Source organism: Neltuma alba, unplaced genomic scaffold, assembly GCF_004799145.2.
Source record: "Neltuma alba isolate B1F8T4 unplaced genomic scaffold, ASM479914v2 tig00005684_pilon, whole genome shotgun sequence".
In the NCBI taxonomy this organism is placed as follows: Eukaryota; Viridiplantae; Streptophyta; class Magnoliopsida; order Fabales; family Fabaceae; genus Neltuma; species Neltuma alba.
Genome location: NW_021634197.1, coordinates 115,777 through 137,875, shown reverse-complemented (window position 1 = coordinate 137,875; position 22,099 = coordinate 115,777). Strand labels below are relative to the sequence as shown.

The window sequence follows — 22,099 nt, the reverse complement described above, 5'->3', positions numbered from 1 at the left end:
TATTATTGGACAAGCACAAGTTCTAAGGACCCAGACTGTCTTGTATGGCACGCTGCTTAACTAAGGATTCTCCATCCATGAAGCCTTTATGCGTGGACATGCAGGAAGTTTTGTTAGTTGGTGCAACACAAGGGACTTGCTTTGAACTGTCTTCCTGAATGTTTGTATGTGTAATTTTTTTTGGTTAACTTTTTTTTTTCACTTGTTTTATTTTCTGTTGCTGGGCTTCACAGCCACTTACCTTGGTATGTTAGTTGTTGATACTTTTTTTATGTATCATTTTATCTAATATTAATAAAATCGTCTATTATCGAGGGAGAAAAAAACTAGGGACTCTTCATCCAATTTTATCTTTCGGTGGATATGCAAGTCTTTCAATCTTTTAAATGTCAAAACTCTAGCAATAAATATAATACTACTTCCAATTCTTAATATAAGAGCCAATTGACCAGTTTAAGGAGATTAAGAAAATTAGTTAAATTAATTATTTGTAATAAATAGGTTTCATCTTTTTCTAAAATATCCTTACTAATCATGTATATTAGCTAGAACTACCATTTGATAAAATTTTTAACATATACAATTACTACAAGGATTACCTTAAAAAAATAAATAAATATGAAAGAGAAAGTAGATTGAGGTTTTATTTTTAAAACCAAATTGAAAGTCAAACCAATTTTCATATTAAAAACTAGAAATAGTGTAACTAAGCGTTTACTAGAAGCTGTACTAAAAATGACACCTAATCACATCATTAACTGAAGGAAGAGTGAGGGGGGTCCTGAACTTTGAAATTTATTATCTCTAATTTTATATTGGGGTTTTCTTCTTCTTGCAAAACTGCAATTAGCGCTATATATAGAAACCATTGTTAGCCTCCTTGCTTGCTTGATAGCTTAAGCATTTAGGGGGAGGATAACTTTTTGACATTGTATCAGTTCTAATTCTAAAGGATGACTATGGGAAGTCCTATAGGTTTCAACCCTAATTTCACAGAGTCTTCTCAAAACATTTCAGTAGAGTCAAGTGCAGCTTCCGCACAGGATTCCCAGGACATTTGAATCTACACTTCATCCAGGGGTGTCAAGAAAAACCAATCTTGGTCCTCACTTAATAATCAAGCTTTCAGATTTTGTGTTTTTCCCATATGTAAAATGATCAAGAAGGCAAGCTATTCTGCTAAGTACACAATCTTAAATAAACTTACCTTGACAAAGCACAAGTAATGCATAATTGCAACCAGAATATTAAAATATGAATTTACCTCACTGTCCCATATTAGTGGGATTATATATATTTGCTTACTTGCTTTAACATCCTTCTCTGTAATCAATGTTACAAAGAGAAATGTCACATCTCTGACTCTTAATTCATTTTTAAAACAAATTTCTGATGGAATTACTCTTCTGCATGCTGCGTTCTGGTATATTGGCAGTATTTTTAAATTGCTTCATTATTTCTTTGCTCTTAACAGTGTGATGACTTCAACATTACGTATTTACTTAACACCATAATTCACACTCAAAGTTGGTGTCAGTTAAGAAATTGTTGAATCTGACATTAAAATTTGGATGAATATTGGTTTGTTTTAGAAAATGTGCACAGTACAACATTGTCAGGTTATGGTGTGAAGGATATGGTCTGTTCCATGGTAGTGAGTGGAGGAGTCGCGAAGGATTAGGGCTTAGCATAGGCAGGAAGATCCGGAAGCCAATGGATGGTGAGGTCCAGATATATGAGGGAGGCCGAAAGGTGCTTCTTCTTGATTGGGCTTGAGCTACCCTTTCGCCCTGGGACTTTAAAAGTTACCCACTCGGTACTCCCGTCCTTCGTACTGATTAAATTAATTAATTTGAATAGATTAAAGATGTTAGTTAAATTAATTAATATAGTTAAATTAGTTAATACGATATATTTTTTTTAAAATACCTCAAACATCTTTCTTAATGTCCTTCATCTCTCTCTTATTTTAGTGTTATTGATAAAATATTAATAAGATTAATTTAGAAAAAGATCGATAAACATATGAAATAAGTCTTACATATCAGACCAACATTAATTCTCCAATTAAATCCTACATTAAGGATAGGACACAAGAACAGGAGGAGTATAATTTTTGGTTAACCATGATTTTATTTATAAGATACATTTAAACAATATAATATATGAAATTTTAACCATTTTTTTCATTTTTGCTCACATTAATTACATGTTATATCAGTGCATTAATTACCTTTCTCTATTTCTATTTGTTCACTCTCTCCCTCTCTCTCCATATATAAATAAAGGTTTTTTAAAAATAAAATAAAATATATTTTTTACACATTTATTGCCTTTAATTTCAATCAACTTTTTTATCTATGTAATTCTGTTATTTGTATATTTTATATATAACATTGGAGGGAGTGTTTGGTAGAGTCTTATTTTTGTACTTTGTAGATTTCATATATTTTTGCCAAATAATTAAATAAGACTGAGTAAAACTTTAAATTTAAACTCATTCAAAACTAACTAGCGGACCAAATTTAAAATATTTTACTTAAAAATTAAAATGACTAATATATAGAATAACTTGATATAATTTAAATATTTAAATATAATACTCCTCCGGTCCTGAATATAAAACCTAAATGTTAAGTTAATTTTGGTCTTAAATATAAGATATCTCTTATATTTATTAATTTTTCCTAAATTATCAAGTAGAAGAAAGAAAGAGAATATTAAGAAAGATGATTATAGTGTTTTTAAAAAAAAAATATGCCATATTTTTTATAGCCATATTTTTTATAATTAACTAAATTACCTAACTTCTTTAATCTAATCAAATTAGTTAAATACGTATTATATTAAAAACCGAAAGAGTATGATATACTTCTCCAATCCTAAATGTAAGACCTATTTTGTAGTGTACAAATTAATTAAATAGGTATTACATTAAAGACCGAAAGAGTATGATATATTCTTCAAAATATCCAATTATAAACGTAAAACCTATTTTATAGTATAAATTATATTATAAAATAATTTTAATATTTAGGAGAATAGTAATAAATAAAATATCTAACAAAGTAGGCCAAATAAATTATAGATAGATATATGTTTATGTCAAAAGTAGGTCTCTTGGAAAAATGTACCTCACATGCTTTTATTTGTTTATAGCGCCAGGTGTTACGGATTAAGTAAGTTCTTCTTGATTCTAATCTTCTAAATTCACTAATTTAACTTGCTGGTCAAAAAAAATTCACTAATTTAACTGCATGAGGTACATTTGGAGAGATGCAAATAAAAAAACTTAAGATATATACAAATTTGTACAGAAACTTTTCAGTTTTCACTCAGTAATACTGGGCAGTTAAAAGTTTTGTTGGGGTGAAATTCCTACAATTTTAAATTTTTAGGATAAATTTACACTTTATAAAACTTATGAGTGTCACGCTCATGAGTGAAAAGTTTTAGTATACATTTACATTTTAATCCTAAAAAAATAAAAATAAAAAGTGAAATTTAATGCGTAATCACATTTTTATGTCAAATTTGCTATTTAAATACAATAATGTGCTTTAAATGCTAAAAAGAAAAAAAGAAAAAATTGGCTAATAGTCTCTATTTGAAGACTTAATTGACTAAAAAGATCTAAATTTGAACAAGTACAACCATGATCCGTGAGTACAATTCTTCTTTCATTATATAGCATATCATCAATGATGTGCAAGTGCAACAATTATCAATACAAAAGTCAGTTGCACATGACGAAAGATAAGTTGGATACAGCGGAAAAAAAAATTACAGTTATAAATCATAATTACACACACTCAAATTTAGGCCTTTTTAACCAATTAAATTTTTTCCGTCAAAAAAAAACCAATTAAATTTTTAAATAGAGAGTTTTCACCAAATTTCTCTGGAAAAAAAATCAATTTTATAATTATTTTTGTGTTGTTGAGGGTGACACAAATTATCCGAGAGCACCGTCACATGACTTGCCTTCCAGCTATTGTCCACCATCATCTTGATTTTCTTTCATGTTGAAAATGAGTGATACCTATCCGCATATATTTTATCTTCTTCTTTCAACTAGCTGGATCCAATTTAGCCTAATACGTATTGATTACGCTTATATTGTTTATTCTAATTAAACATATTTCAACAATCCAAATCAAGTAGTGATCTCGTTGCATATCTTAGAAATTTGTAAGGATACGTTTAGCACAACTTAAATATTTATCTGGTGCTATTTTTAAGTTACTTTCAACCTAATTTATCAAATCTAAGAAAATTTTCAACTTCGTTAACTTTACATTTAAATTTAATAATTTTTCCACCCTTATCCCTAATTTTTTTTTTTTTTTGCCAGCACTATCACTATTTAATGTATACACTTTTCAAGAATAATAAAATAATCTACACAATAATAAAAGAAGAAAAAAATAGTACATTCATATTAAAAATTTAATAAGATGACTTATAAATAAGATAAGAAAAACTTTTGTCTCTTCCTTAGAAAATATAATTAGAGGAGTACATGTAATTGGTGTTGTGCATTTTTATTAATCAACATTTTGAAAATTTAACTTCATTATATAATGTCAATCAATATACCAATTATTTAACTTTAATTGAATCAACATATGATCAATATATTTGTATATTTGCACAATTTACAAGTCGTAAATAAATATAATTTATTTCTTTAAATTCAAACCAATAAACAAAAAAAAACACATATAATTACATATTTAAATATGGAAGTCCTGAATTTAAGAGCTTTAATTTATTACGTAGGTGGATTGTTGACTTTGAATAATACTTCCTACTATCTCCTATTCTTAATATAAGAATTAGAATGCTAGATAACTAATTTAAGGAGGTTAAGAAAATTAGTTAAATTAGTTATTTGTAATAAATATTTATTGACTTTCCTAAACAATATCTTCAATCATGTGCATCGGAATAAGCACTAGTATAAATTCCTTATAATCAATAAGAATAGTTTTTTAAAAAAAGTTATAAGTTTAAAAGACAGAATAGATTGAGATCTTATATATATTTAGAACTAAATCTAATCCTAATTAGCTCTTATATTGAGCACCGAAGCTAGTGTGTGCTAATAATAATAAAGAGAAAATTCTAGAAAAACTTAATTGGGAGGACTACTCTGCCTTTAACCCTCCGTATCTCAAGAGATATTAGCCTGCCGCCAAATGATACTTTTGATTTTGATCCCTAAACAAAAACGTTGTGTCGGTTAAACCTAACATTACTTTTTTTCATTCATAAAATAATCAAACTAAAAGAGTTATAAACACACACACACACACACATAAATACATTCGTATTAGTATCACACATACGCGAAGGAATTAAACCTCAAAGCTGCAATGGAGGCTATGTGCCTAATAATAATAATGAGAAGTTTCTAAGATTAGAAGAAACGATATCAAATGAAGTTTCGTGGGATAAAGTAAGCTCAGACTATTTACCAGATATATGTGGCTTAGATTAGTTTAGCCTGTAATAAATGATCCAACATGGTGGCGGTGGGACAAGACTAGTATGTTACGAAATGGTTAAATGCCAAATATATAGACCTCATTTATCGGTGAATTTCGCACTTATTAGATTTTTTGGCAATTTCAGTACTTGAGTTGGACAACTTTATAACGCAATTAAAAGCTTAAAACAACCCCATCTGCATTAACTATTTGACTCAAAATCCTTTTGAAGATTAGTTAGGGTATACTCCTCCATCCTAATTATAACTCACTTTTAACATATTTCATACAGACAAAAAAAAAACCTTAAATTTTATTAATTCTCATTTAAAATTCAACAACTTTTCAAATTTGTCCCTATTTAATATATATTATATTTCATGTAAATAAAGTTAACACAATAATAAATAAAAGGTAACATTATACATCCATACAAAAAAAATTTCTTGGTACCCTATAAATAGTACCAAAAAATATCTTTATTCTCTGTCCTATAAATAGGACTAGAGGAGTATATAGTATTTTTTTTTTGAACTATATATATCCATTTACTTACTATTATATTAATTTTTTTAAGTTAACGTGAATGTTATACAAAAGGTACGTCGTTATTTAGAACATCAAACAAGCTAAATTACTCAAACGTCCTTTTTATTTTCATATTTTAAAAAACTAGTATTCTGATCAATTTTTCTAAATAAATATTTTTATCTTTTTAATAAATGTACTTTTAGGACAAATAATATTTATTTTTTTGGTCATCATATGGAAAACTCATTTCAGAAAAAAAGAATTGGGGGAAAAAACTGATATTCCAGATTGTTAAAAGCGCAAAAAGGAGTCAACACGGCAAAAGTATTAATATCATCATCGACATGAAAATGTGCTCATCATGATCTGTTCTTCAACAAAATAACTAAGTTGGTAGAAAGAATTAAATGATCAAGGTTGCGTCAAGATTTTCCTCAAATCTTAAGATCTTATGCTCAAAATTCAAAGCATTAATTATTGATGGTGCCAATTGGAAAACAACTCTATGCTCTAGCTACGCACTCTCTCCGATCTTAAATATTAGACATAGATAACTAATTTAGAGAAAAAAATTGGATAAAATAATAATTATTTGTAAAAAATGTGTTAATTTGTTTACTGTGCCTCTTTTTAATCATTTGCATTTGGATTAACTCACTTGATGAAAAACTATCCCTTAATACATGTAGTCAATAAGGACAAGCATTTTAAGAAAATATTAATATAAATATGATAGATAAAATGAATTGAGATCAAACTAAAACAAACTTTTTTATTAGCTCTTAAATTCAGGATATAACAATATAAATTAATCAGACAAAACAAACAAAAATCTCTTCCTAACGGAATTTAAAAATAAGACATGTTGTTCATGACTATGATATTAAAGATCATATATCAAGGATTACCATAAATTTTATACGATATCAATATATCGATACAAGAAATTAGAGACAGCAATGATATCAATGTATGATATAAACTCTACATATTATGTCACATTATTCATAAATTACATATAATATGGGATTTTTTTTTATAGAATTCATGCAATACATTTGCCTATATACTAGCTAGTTTGTGGTTAATATATTAGTACTGCTACTTAAGTGTAGTACTTACGGTGGTTGAGAGTTGAGACAAAGCAATTATGAATTCACCGGCCAATAAAAGTATCTTCTGAACAAGTTTGATTTTTGTTGCCAAGTGTTTGGATGAAAATACCATTAAAGTCCTTGTTTGTCAGAGTGAAAAGGAGATCCCAACTACGATTATTAAGTGCAATATCATCTTCCTTGGCTCTATAAATACTTCATATTGCATGTTGCTCACTACAAGTGAAGCAAGGCATTGTGTTTGAATATTTCTGTGTTTGAGTGAAAATGGGGAGATTCCATAAATATGTTGGGGTGCTTGCTTTGGTGTTGGCATTTGTTATAGGAATAGCAGAATGCCGCTCAAGATTAACAAATGAAAAGTCAGTGGAGAACTTTGGAGAAGGTGATGGTTTGGGTGGTGGGTTCGGAGGTGGTGCTGGTGGTGGCGGCGGAGCAGGAGGAGGAATCGGTGGAGGTGATGGCGGTGGCTTTGGAGGAGGTAAAGGAGGTGGCATAGGAGGAGGTATAGGACATGGTGGTGGAGTAGGAGGAGGCGTTGGAGGTGGACATGGTGGTGGTATTGGTGGAGGTGGTGGTGCTGGTGGTGGTGCAGGCGGAGGGATAGGAGGTGGTCATGGTGGTGGAATTGGCGGAGGCGGTGGAGCTGGAGGTGGTGCAGGTGGAGGGATAGGAGGTGGTCATGGTGGTGGAATTGGCGGAGGCGGTGGAGCTGGAGGTGGTGCAGGTGGAGGCATTGGAGGTGGACATGGTGGTGGTGCAGGCGGAGGGATAGGAGGTGGTCGTGGTGGTGGAATTGGCGGAGGTGGTGGAGCTGGAGGTGGCGCAGGTGGAGGCTTTGGAGGTGGTAAAGGTGGTGGGATAGGAGGTGGTCATGGCGGTGGTGTGGGAGGTGGAGCAGGTGGTGGTGCAGGCGGAGGAATCGGAGGTGGTCATGGTGGTGGTGTGGGAGGAGGAGTTGGTGGAGGTGGTGGAGCAGGTGGTGGCATTGGAGGTGGACATGGTGGCGGTGTAGGAGGAGGAGTTGGTGGTGGCGGCGGTGCAGGAGGTGGCCTTGGAGGAGGAGCTGGTGGAGGTGGTGGTGCAGGTGGAGGCTTTGGAGGAGGCAAAGGTGGAGGAGGAGGACTTGGTGGTGGCGGCGGTGCAGGAGGTGGAGCTGGTGGAGGCTTCGGAGGTGGTGCCGGTGGTGGCGGAGGAGTCGGTGGTGGCTTCTAGTTTTACAAATACTTAGTTATAATCTTATAATCTCTAATACGTCCAAGTCTTATCCATGCAATATGCTAGCTTCTTAGGTACTTGTAGATGCAAGTACGCATCATATATCAATGAAATAAGTCTGAGTTTTTGCCATATGCTAAAGTCTTATATTTGCTATTCATCTATTAATCTAATAATTTAAATCACCAAAAATAGCGTAATTTGATTTTGATTCTTACAAGCACAGTGAGAATTAATGCAAGTTAATCCTAAATCAAAGTAAAATTGCCACAAAAATTGTTAATATATAAAATGTAACAAAAATTATTATTTCTAAATAGCAGTAAGTAACTAAAAAATATCATCTTAGAAACCGAGATCGATCATCAACAACCAATATTAAACTTGACAATTTTGAACAAATCACATTATAACACAACTAGTCATCAACATATGAAAGAATCAATGATACACACACACACACACACACACAAAAGGCAAGTTTCTGGTTTACATATGAGAAAACCTAACAGCCCAAGAATAATCAAGAGGCACAATTATATTAACCCCCTTCTGAATCTAAGATCAATTGGGATAACACAAGCTAGAACATAAGCGCAAAAACAGTTCCTTTATATAAATTATAGGAGGAGTTATTAGGAGAGTTATCTAATTACATAGCTTCGAATAGTTTAAATTAAAACAGATCATCATTAAGGAATTGAAACCTCCTTGCAGACACGTACGTACATCGGAGTCTTCAAACGACAAATTACATTAGTTGCCAGCTTTCTCAACTAGATCGATATATATATATTCATGCGATCATGTATATATACACCCACACACACACATGTATATGGTTTATAGGTGAGCAGGAAGCCACTCCTTGCCATCAATGAAATCAACAGATATGAAGGGTTCAACTTCTTTTTCAGTAAGCTGTTTGGCCCAGCTAACTCGTTTTGTAGTATTAGCTCCAGGTCCAAAGTTCTTGTACTCGCCATGGAATAAGTTCCTGCAATAATTAATTTCAATAATATATTAATATTTACCACAAAATATAATGATATCAGTCATGCTTTGAGTAATAGTAATAATAGTCTTTTGTCAATATCAGAGTGTTGATACTTTTTTGGTCCCTCTCTGGAGAGTTTCTAAGTCTGTGATTGTGGCTTGTCGTCGATTTTGACCCTACTTTTTGACGTCCTTACATGTGATAGTAACATGTGAATTTGTTATCCGTCAAATCATCAACTTAATAGGTTTCCTTAATTAGTAGAATATATATGACTTTTTTAATATATCTTTCTCCTTATATTTCATTGGTTCAGGACAACTCTTCCTTCTTCTTTATTTTTTTTGGTGATAAAGTGTGCAACTTTGTTTTTTATTTTTTTCAAATAATATTTTTAATATTTGTCGTGTGGCACCTATCCAAGAGAAAATAATTGAAAATCATTTAAGATGGTTTGGACATGTGCAGAGAGGCCATTGGAGGCTCCAGTGAGGAGAGTATATCAGACAATATGGAGTCCCATAAAAAGGAGCAGAAGAAGACCGAAAAGAACGCTTAATGAGGTCATTAAACGAGATCTCCTGGTCAACAACATATCTAAGAATTGGGTTGTTGACAGAACACGATGGCGTCGTATGATTTATGTAGCCGACCTAACTTAGTGGGATAAGGTTTGTTGTTGTTGTTGTAGTATTTTTAATATTAGAAAGATGAATACAAATATCTGAAAAACTTTCTAAATTGTCATCTCTCCGGGAAAAAAATATCTAGTTGTAGTTATGATTATGTGAACGATAGGTTATAAATTATGTGGAAAAATTTATCTGCAAGTCCCTATAATTTTATTGGTTGATTTTTCAATCAAGTTCCAGTAATTTTTTTTTTATCAGGTCCTTATAGCTTCACATGTTGCATGTAATAAGGTCCATATAGTATTTTTCTTAAAATCGGTCCTTATTGTTTCGCATGATTTTTAATCAACTTCCTATAATTTCAAGTAACTGATAAAATGAATAAAAAAATTGCGGAGGTCTAATAAAACTGCAGTGAAATTAGCTATAAAAATCTGATAGAATAATAGGAGGGGAATGAGAAATTAAAGGGACATACTGAGTGGAGCCAGCGTAACTCCAGTGGGCCCACCCCTCAGGAGCAATGGTGGCAGAGAGATAGGCTTTAGCAAAAATGACCCTTGAATGAGGACCCTTGGCTCTTCCCAAGTACACCCCTCCTATGCCATATACCTTTCCTTTCACAAACACAAACCCACTTTCCTCTGATTCTGACTCTCTGTTTTGTGCGGTGATCGACCCTTTTATCACCGTCCTCTTGTCATCTATCACAAATATCTCACATTTCTGCATCATTCCCATTAATCATTATTGTTAATCGGTATCCAATTTTGAAGAGAGATACATAGATACTGTCTCTGGTCCTTAATATAAGATCCACTATTTTAACAAAAAAATTGAATTATAAAATGGATACTGATGTAGCGATTGATGATGTACTTACATGGAAGAGGGATCTGCCGCGGCCAAAGATGAAATCAATAGAGCCTTGGATGTAGCATTCATCATAGTAATGTCTGCCTTTGTAATCAAACAAAGTGTTGTGAGTGCTATAGAACGCACAATGATAGAACCCTACTTTATCAGCTCCTACAAATGCTGCCACTGATTGGTTCTGCGACGTGTAAGCAACCCCAGTAGGCGCCTCGTTCTGCAAAATATCCATTCATTATATATATATATAATCAATCACAGATCATTGAAGAAGAAGAAGAATTGTACATACCTTGATGCTGACTCCAAAGACAATGACGTTATGAGCTTCGACTTTGAAAGTTGCAGATTCTATATTATCAACAGAACTCTGAGACCAAACTATAGCAGTTTTGCCTCTCCCATTTCCTCTCAAGAATATGTACGGCTTGTTCTTTGGTATCGTCACCTTCTCTCTGTACGTGCATTATCACAATCATCAAAATCATCAAAACTAAACATGTTTCTCCAATCATTACATGCGTGGACTTTAAAGAATAATAATGCAGTTTCAAAGCCAAATAATCAATTGTTTATTAATTAACCCTAAAATGATGTTATATGTGCTCCTTTCCTAATATGGAGACGATGACCATTGTTCGTAACTAAACATGTTTCTCGGTTTCTCGGCACATTACTGCAACTTTAGAAAACCCTAATAAATTGTATGATTAACCCTAAAAAGATGTCACATTTTGTAAGTATGTATATATACCTGTATACTCCTTTCCTGACATGGACGATGACCCACTGAGAATTTCCTTCAGGAATAGAATCTATGGCAGCTTGAATGGATCTGAATTCTCCATCGCCTTCATCATCGACCTTAATGGTTCGATTCGCGGGAATGTTTTTGGTTAATAAAGGAGAATCGATGACTAAATCTTGTAGCTCGATGGTACCAAGAACATAACTAGGGCATGTTGCTAAGAACAACACAATAGAACATAGAACTGGCTTTATTATGAACAATGAAGGAGGAGAAGAAGAAGAGGAAGACATTGTTTTTAGTTTTCTCCGGAAGGGGAAATCGAAATATTGAAGTTTTTTGGTTTGTGAGAGGCGCCAAGTTATAGAAGGAGGAGAAAATGGGAGGTTTGCTTAATTAAGTGCGAAGGCTTTTATTTAGATATTAATTAAATAAAATAGGGTAATTAATGAGTGTTGTTGAATTGAAAGAAGGGATTTTTGTTAGGTGTTTGGTACTGTGTCTATAATTAAGGGCATCCACAGGTTGATTTTGCGGCTAGCATGTAATAAATCTCTTTTCTTAAGTTTCAATTTTCTATTTTAATTTCGGGTAAAAGAATCAAAGATTAAATATAGGAGGGAAATATATAACATCCAATTAAGCAATATTTTGGTACATGTTTACATCTAAATTCACGGAAAATTTTTAGGTAATTTCTATCCAGCAAACAAAATATCTAGTGTCCATAAGTTATAAAGCAATGTATTTTTCTGTCTCACTTTATCAGAAAATGGAGACACCACCTCAGTTCTCACTATATATATATATATATATATATATATATATAAATATTCTTGCTCATCAAGACCATCTCTGTAACTTTCATGAGGAATTTTATCACGAACTCTATATATAAAACCCAATAAGAAAATTTCATGAGGAAAATTCTTGAGTGTATGATGATGCTTTTTGTAGTTAAAGCACTCAATTAAACTAGGTCCTAATTAATTTGTAGTTTAGAATTGACCTAGGTCATTACTTCCAAGGAACAAATTATGGGTTTTTTTAGGTAAAAATTTAGGTGATAAAAAAAATGCAATAAATTGGACCTAAACTAAAATGCAAAATTCTAATTCTAAATGCAAGATGCAAATGTCTTAAAATCTATATGAAAATTAAATTAAACTTAAATGAATGTGATGCAATTTTTGGAGGGATTTTTTTGGAAAAAAATTAAAATGATAAATGAAGAAAATTGACTAAAGAGCAAAAAAAAATTAAAAAGTGAAAATTGAGAAGTTCTCTTCGGTAAAGTAGAGGGAACAACTTAGGATTTGTATGGATTTAACCTTCATAACCTTAATCAATTAGTTAGACCAAAGGGAAGTGATAAGAGAGTGAAATTAATAAAATTAACCACCTATTTGAAACAAAGGGAACCTTCAATTCCAAAAACCCTTAAACTATTAGAGAACTCATAACAATATAAAGTTGGTTAATTAAACTTATTAAAACCAATGAAAATAACTCAAATTAATTCTGAAAATTATGTTCGAAATTATCCAATTAAACAATTAGACAATTAAGAGAAAATGAACCAATTAAGATCCAAATAAGAGAAAATTATCCAAAAACCAATGAAATTATGTTTAATTAACCAACTTAATTAAACAATTAAGAGGCAAAAGAACCCAAATTTTACAATTCAAACCACATTGATAATTAAACTTATAATGAAAACTCAATTATAAATTCAATTAACAATGCAAAGGTTCTAAACATCAATTCCAACAAGTATCTCCGCACAAATAAGATCCAAATATCAATCCAACCCAAGAATAAAAATGACAATCTAGAACTAAATTGTCTCGACAAAAATATAACTTAAAATTATTTAAAACTAAATAATTTCAAGTCCTTAAATTAAAAAGATAAATGGAACATCACTCCTTTGTAGTCTTCAAGTGCTAGCCCAAGGCTCAAGCCTCATCGATGCTCCTCCCAAGTTGTCTCCCTAATAAACTTAAGCTGCCATTAACGTATCTCCTTCTCCAAGCTCTTTGGTGCAATTCACGGACATGTGACGCAGGGTGGATGATTCAAGTTACGGGTGAAGCACGTGTGGAGCAATTGATAAAAATGGATGCTGCGGTGTGACCATGAAATGGAATGAAAGAATTATGAGAGGGCATGAGACTAGAAGGATAGCGGTGAAGGGGAGATTTGACGTTGAATTTTGTCCGTGCGTGTCTGAATGGAGAAGGAGAAAGTGATCTTAGGCGTGAATTTACTATATGAAACGAAGGGAATATTTTAATGGGAGAAAAAAAAATTTTATGGATCCAAAGCTCAAGTCCATTACTAATTAATTGGCCCACTTGATATTAACTATTGGATTATGCTTAAATCCCAAGAAACAATCTTGCACCATTAGATTTTCTATATGTTTTTTCTTGACCTACAAGAATTTAAGTACATCTATTAATGTAGATTATATCCAAATATAATAAAAAATTAAATACTAAATATGCACAAAATTTAGGCAAGAAATTGCAAAACTTTCTAAAAATAATCTTTCTACAAATATGAGACTTGTTTCCAAAGAAATAGAAAAAATTAATTCCAAGTCAAAAATAAAAAATCACAAAATATTTATATTTTTAATCTAAAATCTCAATTTTTATGAAAAATCCAAAAATCAACCAATTACTCTAATAATGCATAAAAATCCATTTAAACTCAAAATTATCATTTAAATCTTAAATTAATGTAGGATAAATTGTATAAAAATTGGGCTTTGTCAGTGTGCAATTAAAATTGATGCCAAAAATTCAAATTGTTTTGCCGAATATAGGAGAATAATATATGATCAGTGTTCCTAATAAAAGTTAGTCCAAGAACTGGGTTCATAACCTAACTACAAGGTCATGACTTATAGTATTTGAATCTAAGTGATTAGGAGTGCCTCAGGGTCTTTGACCAAAATTTTCCTAAAATGCAAATAAATAAGGAAAAAATGACATTTAAATCTTAAAAGTTAGGTCCTGAAGAAGTAAAACAAAAAATGTTTTACAGATAGTCAAATATTGATTCAAACAGTTGCAAGTAAAAATCTCAGTTAATTCAAGTTAAGTTAGTTTGGTTTTCAATTAAAATCCTTCAATTTTATAAGGGAAGACTTACAATCAAGGGTCATGGAAGGAAAAAAAGTTACAAAACAAATCTCAGAGGCTGTCATCCTTCATTATAAGATTTGTCATTACAAGCTGCTTAGATTATAATTACCTTTTAGTCATTATTTCTCTTTTGTGGCACTTGATTATAATTCTTTGTTTTATATGTCCCCTGTTTGGTTGAAATGGACTCAATTATATTAGTGTGAATTCAAAATGAAAATTTTAAATTTTATTTTTTAAAGTTATCAAATACTGCCGTAATTATTTTGAACAGGAATCAAAGATTTCATGGAGAATAATGATGTACTGTTTTTTGGGAACAATGGAGAATGATGATGTTCTAATTGATGTTAATTATTTCGCCGCTTTAATTCCAAAAAAAAAACAAATTAAATACAGGTTATGCTGCCAATTTTTTATTATTTTGCTTTCAACCTTTTCAATTAAAAATAATGAATACATAAATTTTAATCATATCTAGCTCATCTCGATGAGCAAAACTAAACTTTAACCGAAAACCAGATCGAACCAGATTGAATTTCGGTTTTTCAATTCGATTATTTTGTTTTTTAGTTACATATTTAGTTTTTACTTTTTTTTAATACTTCAGTTTCAGTATTTGGTTCAGTCAGTAGAAAAAAATTTCTATTATAACCAACAAATCAAAATAAATATATTATATATTTATATTTATATTTAATAAATATTATTATAATAAATCACATTGAATAATGAAAAATTATCAATTAATAGTTGTAATTGTGTTTTATTATTATTTTTAATATAAAATCGCTTTTCATATTTATATATTTCGGTTAATCAGTTAACCTAGCTGAAATATTTTAGTTAATTCGGTTTCAGTTATTTTGGTTAATCAATTTTTATTTGGTGTTTAAAATTTGTTCCATTCAGTTATTCAATTATCACTAAGAACCGAACTAAAAAATCAAATACTCATCTCTATATTATCACGTGTAAGAAGAAACGGTATCATTCCCTCTCATTCGAAGTATAGTCACTTGACTTGATCAGTTAAGAGAGCTCAGCACAATTTTCGACAGAAAATTAAAGAATCTAAAACACTACTTGAATAATAAATATTTATCATATGTCATTTTCTTCTGAACTGAAAATATAATATATTCATAAATATTGTCATGTTAGATAAGGATTTTCGATATGATTATAAAACACTAGCATTAAGGTTACCATAATAAACCAACCATAAATTTTGAGATATTATTCATGATGATATATTCATCCAATCAAAAAATAATTAAGAAAGCAATTAAACAAAAGATAAACATAACTGATTACTTAAGTCCTCTTTTATTTTTTTGGAAAAAAATTATCGTCTACAATCAAATTTTTTGGAAATTATTATTATTATTATTAGTTAGAGCTCTACATTTTTTAAAAATGAAACCAAATTGGATTAGATATTTTCTCTCAACAGAATTAGACTTGTTCCGGAGTGTTCTACAGCTTACAGCGTCCCCCACACAACAATTCACATTTTCTTTTTCTTATCTCTAAACTTCTTACTTAGCCCTTAGGCTTTTACTGTTTTTTCCTGTACTTTCCCAGAACCATGACGCAGGATCACAAGAAGCACACCTTCCCCCAATTCGACGTCGTTTCGGATTTCTCAGATCATCACTATCTATATCATAATTCGGCTCCGTCGAAGCTGAAAGCGGGGAATTCCTGCTTCAAGGTGATCAGTAAGGAGTGGCGGATCCTCCAGGAGAATCTACCCGAATCCATTTTCGTTCGGGTCTCCGAGACCCGCTTCGATTTACTCCGTGCCGCCATCGTCGGTGCCGCCGGCACACCCTACCATGACGGTGTGTTTGTCTTCGACATCGCCGTCATGGCCACTTACCCTGAAGAACCTCCCAAGGTTCATTACCGCTCATACGGTCACCGGATTAACCCGAATCTCTACAGCGACGGCAGCGTCTGCCTGAGCCTCCTCAACACATGGATGGGCCGCCGGAGTGAGCGGTGGAACCCGAAACAGTCGACATTATTGCAGGTGCTGCTATCTCTCCAAAGTCTCGTCCTCAACGAAAAACCCTACTTCAACGAGCCTGGAAGAAAATACTTTGGGACTGAAAAATCGTCGGAGTATTACAATCAGGAAGCGTTCTTTGTCACCTGTACTACCACTCTCAACTTGATTCGGAATCCTCCGAGGAACTTCGAACCCTTGATTAACCACCATTTTCGCGAGCGAGCAAATGCGATTCTGGCGGCGTGTGAGGCGTACGTGAACGGGCGCGTGGCGGCCGGGCTTTACGGCTGTGACGAGTCGGCTCCGCCGAGGTTTGAAATCCGGAGGCAGTTTCAGCTGGATATGGAATATGTGTATCCTCAGCTCGTTGCAGAGTTCCGACGGATAGGGGCTACTGTGCCGCTCGCCAACCAACATTTGTGTGTGATACGGAACCCGCCGATAATTTTGGACAAGCGAAAGAGGGAAGGAGTTTTCAAGAAGTTGATTGGGAAGATAAAAAATGTTTTGGGATTGAAGAAGAACAGAAGTGAGAAAAAGGCAAGTTTTGAAGAATAAATTTGTTAGTTAGTTAATCTCTTTTTCCCCTGCTATAATCAATCAATTTTTGCTTCGAGGATGCAATTTTTTTTTCGTAGAGATTTTTGTTTTTGCCCACATTCTGGAGATATTTTTTTGATAGCACTGGGTTCCCAGGTATGACATGCATTACTTGAATTAGGTTTCACTTGAGCAGCAACCAAATGAAACCCATATCAGATCTTATTTAACGAGGAATTTGAGTGTTTCAATAAAAACTGGACACGATTACCTTAAAACCAAAACATTACAAGCAAGAAACCAAAATCAAAGCAAAAACTACCTGAGGAACTTCCTTCATCATCGTTCACGGCCTATTGGATAAGTAGGAGGAGGTGATCAAGGATACAAACCTGTTGTCAAGTTAATAGCAGCATTCAGAGCAGAGAGCTATTGTCCAAGAGCCCTTGTTTCAACACAAAGTAAGGAAAAACTCCCATAACTTCAGTTATGGTGGCGGGAATATTGATCAACTTTCAGCTATACCCACATATCCAATGGTTGTCACCGCCTCTGATGACTCCACCAAGACTGCTTCTACGGTTGTCTAGTACCAAATCGTCGATCTCGAATTTTATCAAATCACCTTCAGTATTAGCACCTTGTTTCCCTTTAGAGGTTTACAATGATAGAAAACATGGTTGTCTCTAAGATCTTGATCAAAACAAGCTTTAAAGTAACTAGCATTTGCATATTTGTGATCATCTCTACTTGGAGTGTTGAAGACCTTAAAATTTGTTTAAGCCGCTTAAAATTTGATTTCATTTAAGTAATGATTATTAAAATTGGATTTGGTTCGGCTTAAAATTTTTTGTAACCAAAACTGGTTACATTTTAAATCTATGGATCAAAATTAATATAAAATCAAATTTTAATCATGAGATCAAATTTTAGGGACTGTGTTAACCCCCCCTTTTTTTTGGGCTGCAAGAATTGGATGGAGTATTATTTATTTACTTTTTTTTTTTTTTTGCCTATGCGTATTATTTATACTTGATTACGCGAATGGAAGATTAGAGTGAAAGATCAAGCTCAGGACATGCAATATTTTGGGCTTGGTCTTGCTCATGAACAAAGAGTAATGTGAAGGCAAGCCCAAAATCAGCTCATAAAATAACAGAAGCCATTTCACATGTCTGATTTTAGTAAGTGGCAAGCATAGAATGCTGCCCTGTTGGGTTATTGCCTTATCATGTATTCAACAGTGTATATAGACTAGTAAACTTGGCATTGGTCTGGTCTAGGACATTAACAACTTCCCTTTTTTTTAATAAAATAATCAAATATATTGATAAAATGTTAGTTGAGCATGAAAAAAACAACAAAAATACAAAATACTATTTCTAATCTTTGATATAAGATGCAATTGACTAATTTGGAAGGACTTAAAAAATTATTAAATTGCTTAATTATATCATATATTATATGATCTTTCTAAAATATTTATGTATATCACTAAATTATATATCAATTTATAAGTGAGGTAACTTAATTTGGCGAAAAATAATAAATACAAACACATTAAAGTAATTTAGTAACATTATTAGTCTCTTCAAATTAGTCAATTAGACTTTATAAGGACACGAGGAAATGGTAAATAAGATGGCTTCACACAAATGACCACTCTTAAGTAACTGCCACAAAATTAAAGCTTCATCACCAAATTGATGAAGAAACTTGAGCAAATGACTTTACCCCTCGAGAGGGAGGAAATAAGCATCTATTCAAATTGGGTTTGAATGGAATAGGCATATAGCCAATTTTAAGTTGGGAGTCTCATATGGATGACAGGAAAACTTATAATATTGTGAAATTTCTACCTAAAATATACTTGCTAATGATGCTAGACTCTAATACGAGTGATATATATATATATATATATAGGCACAGAAATAAGTTTTTTTTTTTTGGGTCAGAAAGGGCACAGGAATAAGTTAAGGGTGAATGAGATGATAACATAAAGTGATAGTAGGGAACATCTACTTGTGCAGCTTTAAAAAGGGAAAATGCACTTTTATGATATCTCCAACATATACATAACAACAATATTTCACAATAAAATATAAAAAATAATTGCATTCAGAAGAACAGTACAGGGAAATGTGCAGACACCAAAGACAAGGCAAGTAGTGGGAAGCATAAAGAGATAGAGATGGGGGATTCAGAAATTGCAAGAATAGTTTTTGGCTCTTTTCTAAGACAAAGGTGACCATATTATGTTCAAATGTTCCTTATTGTTTAGTGTCAACCATGCCTTTAGTACCCCCCATTCTGCCTCCCACCCAAACAATACACACTTCTCATTCTAAATCCTTTATGCATCATTATAGAAATAAATATATATATTATTATTATTATTAAATCATTTAAGACAAATATAGGAATGCAATATTGTGTCTACTTCTCCATTGAAAAAAAAATATGTTTAGCCTTTTTTTCAACTTAATAATTGAAAAAATAGCTAACATACTACCTCTGGTGCTTAATATAAGATATAAATAACCAATTTATGAATATTAATAAAATTAGTTATTTACAATGAATATGTGTTGCTTTTCCTACCGTTGATAAAAATCTCTTAACAAGTTTAGTCACCATAAGGATTATTTGGGAGGCAAAATAGATAAATATTGAAAACAAAGTATATTGGGATCTGTTATTAAAAAAATATATTGAGATTTTATATTTAGTACAACAATGAATCTATAACTAACTTTTATATTAAGAATTGGAGTAATATTATATAAAAATAAAATGAATTTGCCTATTCTTTTATTTATTAAACAAGTCTATTATTTTATTTTTGTAAAATTTTTTATATTTTAAAATGATCCTAATTCTTGAATAACTATATATATATATATACACACATATATATATAGGCATATATGAGATTGCGAATACATTTATTATTGGACACTATCTAATGGTATTAATAATGCACAAGTTGAGCCACATCACTTAGGGAAGTTGGGTCACTAGGGTTTGGAAAGTTAAAACGATTGGCCCAAAAGATTAAAATCATGATGGTGATGGTAACAAAACAAAGCAACAAAACTAGCCCCACAAGTCAATTTTATGTCTAATTCATGCTCCCTTGTAAGAGGAACAAAGGCATGTGTATTTTATGGACAAAATTTGGGTACCTAGTCTTATAGGATATACTGGTCCAATCAAATTAGAATAAGTAGATTTTAAAGCATTCTCGGCCAATAAAATAAAATAAAATATCAATAATATTAATAATAAATTTCATTATAAAATAAATAGTACTCCTCCGGTCCTAATTATAAGACCCAATTGACTTATTTGAGGAGATTAAGGAAGTAAGTTAAGTTGATTATTTATAATAAATAAGTGTTGTCATTCTTAAAATATCCTTGCTAATTAAGTATATTGGTTAAAACTATCATTATTAGAAAGATTATCTTGAAAAAAAACGCATAAATATAAGAGACAAAATGGATTGAGGTCTTATAATTAGGACCAAATAAAAAGTCAAATGGGGTCTTATAATAAGAACCGGAGGAGTATATCTATATAATTCACACGTCTTGATTTGGTTGAAAACAATGTTTTAAGAACCGGACCGGACCGGACGGTCGAACCGGTTGAACCGTGACCCGGACTCGTTAACGGCTCGGTTTGGACCAAAAAACCGTTCATATAGTTGAGCCGGATTGGACCGGAGTTGAGCCGTTATTAAGCCGGAAACCGAAGTTGGACCGGGAACCGGAACGGTTTTCAGAAAACCGGACGGTTTTTTTAGCCTGACTGAAAAAATACTAAAAATTTAAAAAAATAGAAGAAAAATAAAAAAATTGATCCCCTTAAGTATCCTAATATATTTTTAGACTATTTATAACCATAGAGTATTATTTCATTGAAAATTTCATATATTGTGGTGTTAAAATCGTAAGTCGCTAGTCTTTTTGTTTTGACATTTGGTCTATCGTTTAAAAAAATATTTTGATTTGAATGAATTGATAATTTGTAATATCATTAAATATTTTAAACATACATAAATTTAAATATATAAGGTTTTAGTCCATTTTCAATGATTTCATTATATTTTAGATTATTTAAATGCATTTCTAAATTATTTAATAATTTGATATTTTTCATATATACTAATTATATGTATATAATATTGTTTTAAATTATTATTGCATCACCGGTCTGACCAAACGGTCCGACCGATCCGACCGATTGAACCATGACCCGTTGATCTTTCCGGCTCGACTTCCGGTCCGGCTTTTAAAACATTGGTTGAAAATGGGCATCTCATACATGCACGCACACATATGAGGCTAGACTTATAATTTTTTTTTTTGCATTTATTTATTTTATTTTTAGTTGTTCTCTTTATTATTATGTAACAATTATTGTTCATTATCACGTGATCTGCTGATTAACTTATAACCATTTGATATCTTGCTTGTTGCTTTCTTTGATTAGCACAATAACCGAAGATGTCACATTTCAATAATTATTTTTTGTCATTTTCAATTTTGTTGTTGATCACAAACCATCTTCACCTCGAAGGTTGATGAAAGATTTTCTTTGATCAGCTGTGTAATGTCTTGGCATTTGTCGTTCAATAATTAATGACAAATGTCTCTTTCAATTAAAAAATGATTTTTCTGGCCAAAAATTGATGTTGCACTTTAAAGAAATTAATAGAATAAAAATGTTGATAAATTAAATTAAAGATTAAGGTACTCAAATTATTTTTTTTC

At 31.8% G+C, this 22,099-nt stretch overlaps 3 protein-coding genes across 3 annotated transcripts; 2 read left to right on the top strand and 1 right to left on the bottom strand.

The window, feature by feature from the left end:
- Positions 1–7,369: 7,369 nt before the first annotated feature.
- LOC114748308 (glycine-rich cell wall structural protein-like) lies at positions 7,370–8,353 on the top strand. The gene is made up of 2 exons (XM_028936674.1): positions 7,370–7,691; positions 7,734–8,353. Exons 1-2 carry the CDS (start codon positions 7,406–7,408, stop codon positions 8,351–8,353), a joined length of 906 nt encoding a protein of 301 aa, XP_028792507.1. The 5' UTR covers positions 7,370–7,405.
- Positions 8,354–9,199: 846 nt separating this feature from the next.
- Positions 9,200–11,899, bottom strand: LOC114748307 (probable pectinesterase 67). The gene is made up of 5 exons (XM_028936672.1): positions 11,613–11,899; positions 11,151–11,313; positions 10,869–11,075; positions 10,464–10,711; positions 9,200–9,353 (listed from the first exon to the last, which is right to left on the bottom strand). Exons 1-5 carry the CDS (start codon positions 11,897–11,899, stop codon positions 9,200–9,202), a joined length of 1,059 nt encoding a protein of 352 aa, XP_028792505.1.
- Positions 11,900–16,355: 4,456 nt separating this feature from the next.
- LOC114748306 (putative ubiquitin-conjugating enzyme E2 38) lies at positions 16,356–17,712 on the top strand. The gene has a single exon (XM_028936671.1). The coding sequence runs from the start codon at positions 16,356–16,358 to the stop codon at positions 17,337–17,339; it is 984 nt and encodes a 327-aa protein (XP_028792504.1). The 3' UTR covers positions 17,340–17,712.
- The last annotated feature ends 4,387 nt before the right edge of the window (positions 17,713–22,099 follow it).